The sequence below is a fragment of the Daktulosphaira vitifoliae genome, unplaced genomic scaffold (assembly GCF_025091365.1).
Source record: "Daktulosphaira vitifoliae isolate Bord-2020 unplaced genomic scaffold, ASM2509136v1 Scaffold_4, whole genome shotgun sequence".
NCBI classification, from domain to species: Eukaryota; Metazoa; Arthropoda; class Insecta; order Hemiptera; family Phylloxeridae; genus Daktulosphaira; species Daktulosphaira vitifoliae.
Genome location: NW_026099575.1, coordinates 22,280,053 through 22,290,326, shown reverse-complemented (window position 1 = coordinate 22,290,326; position 10,274 = coordinate 22,280,053). Strand labels below are relative to the sequence as shown.

Here is a 10,274-nt window from a genome sequence, read left to right as displayed (position 1 = left end):
GACGTTGGGCAGAATCCATCACGAGATTTTTTGATAAAAATATTTCTAGTCTATTATTTAAAAAAATTGAAATTTTATTAATAGATTTTGTAAAGTTTAATATATATTAGGTAATATTTAATAATTTATTGTTCTAAATTATATAATTTTGATTCTCTAAAAATGAGAGTTAGTTTGATTTTAGTGTATAAAAAAATTATTTTTACTGAAAAAAATTGAAAAAGGTTATTTATTTTTAAAATCACGAGTGAAAAGATTGAGATTTTTTATAACTAAGTCTATATTAAAATATAGTTTAGTTTACGACCCTTGAAAATTATAAAAATTATAATTATAATATTTTATTTTTTCAAGAATTTTTTATAATATGTACATTTTCTCAAAAATATTTTGTTCACATATGTAACTGATTGACCTAATGCCTCTATCTATAGTGAAATTATGTTTCAGTAAATAACCCTTCCTTGGTTATTATGATTATTTATATTATTACATTTTACTGTAATGAAATAAATTCAACTGTTCAATAGATGCTATCTAACGGTAATTTTTCTAACTATTATTTTTATCTGTACTGATATCGCCAAACCCCAGATATACTCTTTTATCATATATCCGGGGTGAAATCATTCTTCTCTATGATAAGAGATAATGAAAATTGTTTACTTTTAATATTTGTGAATCTAAAAATGATACCGTACATATTTTTTATTCATATTTGTATTAATCTTCAATTTTTTACTGTAAACTATGTTATTTAATTTTATGTATTATGGACATAAATAATTTTCGATTAATTGAGAATATTTAAATAACTGTTCATGTGTAAGTATTGTAGTAATTATTGATTGTAAATTTTCTTTTAAAGAAAACACGTTCCTCTGAATATCATGTGGGATATTATCATTTATGCATTCTCAATGCTCATCACTGGAGCATTGCTTTTTTTGATGGTGTATTCTGTATCCTTTAATAGACTATAAAGAATTATTTGTTTTGTTATGGTTAAACTATTTTTAAAGATCAAATAAGTTATATAAATTGTTACAAAGTTAACAAATAACATAATTTTATATGTTTATTACAAGAAAATAACCTTAATTATATATATATTTTATAAACATTTTTTTCTACAATTAAAATTTTTCATTTGCATACAAAATATAAATATATAAACATGTATAGCTGCAGTAATTATATCTTATTTTAAAGCAGGTTAATCATATATGTTTCCATTTAAAAAATAATAGTTTAAGCAATTTAAAGTGTGGTAGTACCAAATTTTTATTTGAAAATTATAGAATGTTGGATACAATAAACTTTTGAAAAAAAAGATTATATTATGTTTTATATTTTTAAAATCGTTGCGTGTGTCATAGTTAATAAATTATCCTGTATATATACATTTTAATGAATAAAAAAATAATGAGTGAATTTTCTTCACTGAATATCATTAAATTATAGATAATTACGCTATCAGATTTAGAATGTGATTATTTAAATGCTCAAGAATGCTGTTCCAGATTAAATTTTGTAAGTACAAAAAAATATTTAGTACTATATGCAGGGCTGTATTTAGAATTATTTAGGAACAAAAGCATTCTAAAAAATCCTTAAGGTCTAATATCAATAAAAAAAAGTGATATATACAAATATATCAAAAATTTTTTCTTATTTTCATATTTGTAGTTTGTTTTGATGCAATAATTAATGATTTTATTTCTTATAGTATCTTATATTTTTCTTTAAAACATCATTAGTAATGATGATTTTTATATTAGCTCATCTATCGATCAATGATTTTAGAAAGTGACAAGTTAACAATAAACATTTAAAAGGTATCCCTTAAAAACTTAGAAATCAAAAAATAGCAATAAAAAGTATGTAATTTTTTAGTTATAAAATCTGAGATACAGCTTAGGATATATATATTATAGTATTAATAATTAATGTTATAATTGCATACAATTTAATTTAGTTAATGTAATCGAGCTATTTAGAAGCTTTAATTGTTGACTTACTAATTTTTTTTCAGTGGGTGATACCAAAAATTGTAGCAGAAGTATTGTTAGTCTTAGGATTTTTATCAGATTTCAATTGGTGGTTGGTACTCGTAAATTTACCACCAGTTGGATGGTTAATACATGAGTATGTTATTACAAAATTAAATATTAATTTTAAAAATTATTTTTACATTACGTTCAATCTTGTGATAGTATAAAATTTTCTATATTAAATGATAAGTTCATTAATTTACTGGATATTTTATTGTTTAAATCAATAAAATAAAGAACTATAATTTTCAGAAATTATATTAGATATAAAATGTATTTTAAAGTTATTTGATAGATATTCTTATACAAGTACAAATATACAATAAACAGTTTTTACGTATCTTACTATTAAGTTTCCTACTCTAAAAATTATTCATAATCACTTTAATATTTTTATATAATTATATCTATATTAACAAAAGCATATAATTTTACATCAGATTAAAATTATATTATAAAATTAGTTTTTTGAAAAACTTTCTGTAATAATTTGTTATAATTATATGTTTAGATATATAACTGTTCCTAGAGGTAATACTGGATTATTTGATCCTACAGAAATTCATCACCGGGGTCAAATGCGTACTCATATGAGAAATTTTGTAATATTTACCGGTTGGTATCTGATCACATTTTTCTTTTATTTATACTTGTAAGTTCTATTTTATTTTTACTAGTATTGATACATTCACTTATAAATATATATAATAAATATTTTTTGGTATTTTTTTTTTTAGTATGATATTAACTGTACTGAAAGGCAATCCGTTGGAAACTGAAGATCCTATGCATGTTAATAAATTCTAGTCTAAGAGTGTCAAGTATTGAAGTTTAAAAACGATTTGTATTTTTACTATTTATTTAATTAATATTGAAGTTTTTAAGGTCATAGAATGTAAAACACCTTAGTAAATAATGTAATATTTCATTTATTATTTTTTAAATGTGTTACTGTGCCACACACTGTATAATTTTTATTTTTTTACAAATTAGTAATTTTTAACTTATTGTTTGAAAACGCTACGCAATAAGCTAGTCAATCAATTCAAATGATCAGTCATAAAAATTTCCAGTATTACTAAATTCATCAATGATTAAAAAGTTTTAGGTGTTTATTTTATCCTTTTTACTCATTAATTCAGACGACTTTTTGTCCAATATACCAGTTGTCCCTTTATCATCAATTGTTTTTGCAATTTTCACATCAAACCAACTCATCATCCACAAAAATCATCTAGCAAGGAGCTTGATGTGGATGTTACCTTTTATATTTGTATATATATAATTAAGATATATGAAAATTTCCAATTATACGATCCACATTTACTAATAAACCTAAAATTATAGCATACTATTTTTGAGTGGTTTTAAATATTCTATTTTTTATGATTATAAATTGTATTATATTATAAATAATGACAAATATAATGTAAAGTGTATGATACATACAAATGATTTATCAGAAGCTCTCAGTTATATCTTTAAGAAGTAATTCTATATAATATATAGGATTTTGTATATTTAAAAAAATGAATATTTGACATAACTGTGTAATATAATTATTTATAATATAAACGTTTCTAAATAAACTTTTTTGATCTTGAACATTTTCTACTTATAAAAATTTATTTTAATGTTTGTTATATAAGGTGTCCCACTAGGTTTTGACAACTTAAATAACTTTTATTTATATTTTATGTTAATTTTTTTAAATATTTTTCAACTGCATTAAAAGGATTATTTGTCTCAAATAAAAAAAATATTATAACGCTTTCCTCAATTTTTTTTAGAAATTTTAAAATAGTTATTTTTTTGCTCTTTTCTTATAAAAAATGTTGATGGATTCAAAAAAACTTAAATATAAATACTATTAAATTAAAAGTGGAAGTGTTATTTTATTTTATTTTTTGAAGGAAACAATATTTTTAGTGGGCTACTTGCTATATTTTCACATAATTCCATTTACAATTATACTCGTTTTTGAAAAATAAAGGGTAATTAATTTTTTTTTTCAATTTTCATGTTGCAAGTAAGAAATTTAAATGAATTTTGTTTATTTTCTTTAAATGTATATGATTTAAAAGAAAACTTTCATGTTTAGCTGAATAAAACAATTATATATATTAACATAAAGTTCATTATAAAATATATAGTTTATAATGTAGAAAACTACATCTTGGAAATATAGTGAACCAAAAGTAAGGTTTTAGTTGTGAATATAATAAATAAAATTGGGTGTGTTGATTAATTAATTTGAATTTTTGAGCACTTGAATAAAATCACTCATCTTACTTTTGGTTACTATAATTCAGTTTACTTAATATTATTGGGGTCGTGGAGTCCGAGGGTTTTAGAGAATGACAATACAATTTAATAAAGGGTTATGATAAATATTGAGATTTAATGTGTATATCAAATTTATTAACTTTGGTGGATCATTTGAATAGTCTCACGTTTCAAAGGCACGAGCTTAGGTCGGCAACTATGAAACGTAATAAGAAAATGCATAGGTACGATCTTTGGTCAAGCACTTCGAACGCATTTAATAATTCTCATGAAAAACCAGTTAATAAATTTAGTATGTGTAAAGATAAATTAATTACTATTGTTTTGTCATTTTCTTCTCGGATTAAATAATTCCAAATTATTGGAATTAAAATGTATCACCTACTTTATAATGTTTTACGGAATTGAAATGGATAAGACTGACAAGTTTTTCTTTCTGAATATTTGAGAGACTGGTGGTCTATTGCTTCATTTGACTCTAGGCTTGAGAAGTGGAATGTCTTATTTTATAGCTTTTTACGGCTTTTTATATGAAATCTATGATCTATTTATGTCACCAAAATGTAGGAATTGACCACCAGGGCTCTCATCTTTATTGAAACGAAAATTATAAGCAGGGAGAATACATTACATTGGTTGTGGGACATTTGATTTTTGTTAGGGATACTGTTACTTAATACATTGTCTTTGTAGATTAATTTACAGTGTTTACATTTATGATACATATATTAATTTTAAACTGAACAAGTACATACATTGTATTAATTACATTAGTGATTATGCTATGATATCAATTTAAGATAATTATTTTGTTTTGTGATAAACATTGCGAATAATATTAAATTTAAGCGATGAACGGTATCACAGAAATATCCTTTGCGTGTGTACCTGTCAACCATAAGATACTATACCAATTACCTATCGGTAACGTGTATGCAACTGGTGTAAAGGATAGTAAGCTGTGTATTGAAATAATATTTAATATATATTAATGAGGCTAACTGTGTCTGCGCCAGCCAAGGCTTTACGAGGAGAAACGCTAGGCCATCAAAGTCTTGTTGATTATATTTTGAACATATTATTATATTTAAAATTTGACAAGTTTAGAATGAGTTTTAAAAATATCGATGTCGACTATAAGGAATTCATCAGAGATATTATTAGTAAAAACATAGTATAATATGAAAAGAGTTTAAAAAGTATAAAAAAAAAATTTAATCATGATTGAAGTAGGTCCCATTATAGAGAGTCCTTTTTAAACCTAATATACACACAAAGCTAATTAATCGAAATAAATGAAGATCCTACAAATGATTGTAAACACTGAACCGAGATGTTATCTTATGATCAATTCAGACAACGACGAAAGGAAATGAAGGTAAGTGCGAATATTTATTTGAAGAGGAAGAGGAAGCGCCGCGATCGCCATCCAGTGGTAACACCGTAAATGCGATGCGACATGTATATGAACGAAATGGAAAAAAATTTGCTTCAATGAGCATATTTGATTGGCTGCGAGGAGGCATTTTATATCACAAAGTAAAGCAAAACGTACTGAGAAAAATGCTTTGGAAAAATCCACGAAAAAGTTTAGTTATACCGTTTTATGATTTTGCTGTAAGTCAAACCACGAAGAAACTATCAGAAAAATACTATTTTCCCATAATGAAACGATACATTTCTTAGCTTACGTCCAATATGTACTATGTACAAAATTTCTCGAGGAAAAAGCCCAAGAATTCTACACTCTATAACGCCTGGAGACGGGCTATTCCAGATTTTAACATAATTAACGTAGATCACATTAGACCATTCCCAGTGAGCAGTTAGGGTAAACAATGTGTATTTGTAATTATGAATAATTTGACTAAATTTGTCAAACTTTAAGCATCGAGATGCCTAAGTACAAATAAAGTAATTCAGCTCGACCAGTTTGCGCTTACTTTCAGTTCACCAAAGTGGTGACAAACTGATTCGCGGTCTCTCACCAATTTGTATAAATAATGGTATTCATCATCATGCTGTAGCCGTACGGCATCTCCACACCAATGGTCAATGTGGCCATTGGTGGAAAGTACGAATTTCACTGTATAGACGGTAAAATTAATATATAAAAAAAATTTTTTTTCTCCTCATTATTTTTATGCATGATAACATTATTTCTGGTCCTCTAAACGCGAAATTTACCATGGAAATAAATATACGTTCTTGAGCAACTGGTACTACATAATTTTGGCAGATAACTAATTACTTTCATTGATAGACAATCTAAAATAAAGCTGATTAACTTTTTTGATCAGATCTGTTATTATAAATTGTTTTTAAGGTAAATCACCACAAATTTGGCAAAAACAATCTGTTATTACCTAAAATTAAATACAATTTATTTAAGACAGTTTTAAATTTTGATCTTATATTTATTGATTTTGTTCTTAGAAAAATACATAAACTACATATAAAATACTTCAATTAAATACATAGAATATGGACTTAACGTAAAACTTAACAAAATATTTTATATAGAATATAAACAATTAACTAATTGATGTAAAGTCATAGCAAAAACTGCGTATGTGCATATTCTTTCTTTTACTATTCGCTTAACTCAAGTTGATATGTAAGAAAGTATTTTTACTTAATTCAATTTTAATGAATATTTGTATTAATTATTTCACACCCTATAGTGTATCAGGTATTTTTTAAGCGTATATGTGTTTGTGTAATAAAAAATAAATTAAGTTGAACATTTTTTTTTTGCGTTAATCAGAAAATATATATTACCAAGAATTATTTATGATTTTATACTTTGTATCATGTGGTAAAGTCATAAAGAGGTATGATTAGTACACTTATTAATTATCATCATTTAAGAAATAGAAATAAATTACATTTATTAATAAATATTTTTACAAAGATTTTTGCAGCTTTTAATTAATTAAAAATTAAAGCATTCATTAAATATATTAAAAGGAAGGAAGCTGCTTTTGCCAAAAAAAAATGTTCTATTAAATCAATGTTTTATGATAAAGGTTGGGTTCTCTCTAGACGAATTTTGTTGGTTTACGTGTCAAAAGAACACGAAATATTAATATTGTTGAACCTATAAATGCCAAAAATTTGATTTATTTCCTTCTATTTTTAAATTTGTTTAAAAATATACCATTATCACTAAAATCAGAAAAGGTTGAACGTGTAAACTCATTTTAAACACAAAATAGCTTATGATACGTCATCAATATATTTATATCTGAATAAAGTAAATTAAAACATATCATAAGATATAAAATATATCTATATCCGTTATTATAAATGATGTACAATATTAATAAAAAAGTAGAAAATTTAAAAGTTGACGTTTTTTAATCATTTACATTTCTAACACTGTATTTTAATTAGTTTTTTATTAAATTATGCATGTCTGTTTCACTAAGATGTTGATTAAAAACAATTATTTTAATTATATAATAAATGTAGCTGTGGTGATATTTTTATTACTAGTGAACCGTGGTGATACACTTAATACTGGATACAAGAATTATCAACGAAAATGTATCGCAAATGGTCAGCTTTTAAAATGTTCTTATTTACTATATGCTTTTAACTCTATGCAACTAGCTAGATTTGAAATTTATCACCCTAATTTTGAATTAAATAATGCATATTACTCATCATCAAGATTTATTAATGTTATAAAAAATATGATGTGTACGTTGTTTAGTTTTAAAGGCGTTGAATTAGGTTCTTTGTGGTTATTTAGCATTTACATAGGAACTATTAGTTACCATTCTAATAAACTCAAACTATCAAAATCTGTTCAGTATTTAAACACTTATCTTAAAGATACTCATGATTTTGTAATAGATGCATTAAAATGTGAGATATCAGCCATGGCATGTAATGTAGAAAAAAACCAATTCTATGTGCATGAAGATGAATTAAAACAATTAGAAAATCAATCGTTGAAAGATATATATAAGTTCATGGTTGGAGAAAATAAATTCATGAACAGTTTTATTTTGAAAAATACTGATTTATCAACAAAAGACGTCGCGAAATTTACAAAAAGAAATATTCTATTTAAAGACATTGGAGATAACGCTTATAGAATAAATATATTAATGGCCGAGTTCAACGTACAAGTTGATTGGGAGTTACATCCTAATAAAAGCGTTTTACAGAAATTACAGAAAAATTACGAAAATGCACATTATATTAATTGGAAGGAAAACCATTTGGGAAATATTCAAATATACTATGATTCAGTATTTAGTTTTTTCAAAATCATTATGTTAAGGTTAACATGGAAACATTTCTTATACGTAAAAAAACAAGAAAATGAATCTACTAAGGAAGTTTTGATTGAAAAATGGGTAGAAATACTTAATGATTTTGTGACGTTCTTTCATTTAAAAGACAATGATTTTGTTTACGAATTAAAAAAAACAATTGAAAATCAGCGTGACGTCGATGATCACCTTCTCAAATCATATTTAAAAACTTTATGTTTGGATTTAGGATGCAATGCATTAAAAGAAATGGTATTAGACGGCAAGGAACTTCCTTTTACAAAAGATGAAATATATATACCAGTTCACAACGAAATAGAACTGGATACTGTTGAGTTTTATAGTTTGGGTGTTGCAAGAAAATTTATTTGTAGTATACAAAAAGTATTTGTGGATTCAGATTTTAATGTTGTTAAGTCATTTATTGATTATGCGGAGAAAAATCAATTATTTTTTCAAACTGAAAATAAAATAGAATATTTTTTTTCATTATTAGACATTTAGTAATTTAGTAATTTAATATCATTGGACTGTTTGTTTAAATTATTAAATCACTTCTTAAGTTAAAATAATATTCATTGAATATTACTACTATAACTGGTTATATTCTTTGAAATAAAAATATAATAAAAATAGATATTTTCATGTAAAATTAGTTTTCTTAATAAAATTATTATTTTAAAAGTTAACAGATGACAAATATTAAAAGAATTACTCTAAAAACATCAGGGGAGGAGGATTCAATTTATATGAGATAAGTGATAAGGTAGGCGCTTCATTACCTCTGGACTTGCCTTCGTGGTGAAAATGATTACCATATGCAAAAATATGCTTTTTTTGTAATAAAATTCTTGATATTATATTTTACATTTTAGCTTCGATGCGAAGCTGAGAAGGTATTGGTTTTACTATGATGTGTTTTTTTTTTGTGTCTGTTACCACTTTTTCTCAGCTCTCACCGAACGGATTTCTTTCAACGATACGTCAAGAGATCACAAATCGTATCTAGTCGAAGACATTACCCTTAGAAATTGAAAAAATTTCCCTCGTTCCCTGTAAATGGGGGAAACCTCCAAAAAAATTACAAATTTAAAAATCGCTAATTCTCGATATTTTTTCATTTTTTTTTACTTAAATTTGCCATAACTTTTTTAAAAATGAACAAATCAATATAATTTTTTTTAATAGATGCATGATATCATTACCTCTTATTTGGTATATTTTTTTTATAAATCTAACCCTTTACTTGCGCACAGAAGGGGATTCAAAATGACAACTTTTTCACAAAAAATTAACTTTTTCAACATAACTTTTGAAAATGTTCCGAAAAAACGGACACTTTTATATATATCTTAAATTAAAGCTTATGTAATATATTTTAATTTAAAAAAAAAAAATTGACCTCTGGACTAACGGTAGCACAGTGGGGTCGCGGCATAGTGGAGACATTGCATAGTAGGGTCCAGTATAGATTTAATCTGACAGTGATTAAAATCACTATCATAAGAAACGCTTCGATGCAAATCTGTAGATAGTGTTTAATTTTAAAAAATTGATGGATAATTGCAAAAGCAACATCAACTTCTATTAAAATAAAATACAAAACCCATAATTATCATACAAAAATAGTATATTTTTCAATATGGTA

The 10,274-nt window shown here is 24.8% G+C and overlaps 1 protein-coding gene across 1 annotated transcript; it reads left to right on the top strand.

The window, feature by feature from the left end:
* The first annotated feature begins 681 nt into the window (after nt 1–681).
* Nucleotides 682–3,315, top strand: LOC126903659 (protein cornichon homolog 4). Its single transcript, XM_050682020.1, has 5 exons — nt 682–962; nt 1,465–1,533; nt 2,036–2,148; nt 2,566–2,706; nt 2,792–3,315. Exons 1-5 carry the CDS (start codon nt 891–893, stop codon nt 2,859–2,861), a joined length of 465 nt encoding a protein of 154 aa, XP_050537977.1. The 5' UTR covers nt 682–890; the 3' UTR covers nt 2,862–3,315.
* The last annotated feature ends 6,959 nt before the right edge of the window (nt 3,316–10,274 follow it).

Bases quoted from the DNA above. Each gene is read 5' to 3' on its own strand.
- LOC126903659 (XM_050682020.1), top strand. From the start codon at position 891: ATGTGGGATATTATCATTTATGCATTCTCAATGCTCATCACTGGAGCA. The intron at 2,149-2,565 runs GTATGTTATTAC...TTATATGTTTAG, and splicing joins GTTGGATGGTTAATACATGA to ATATATAACTGTTCCTAGAG. The intron at 2,707-2,791 runs GTAAGTTCTATT...TTTTTTTTTTAG, and splicing joins TTTTTCTTTTATTTATACTT to TATGATATTAACTGTACTGA.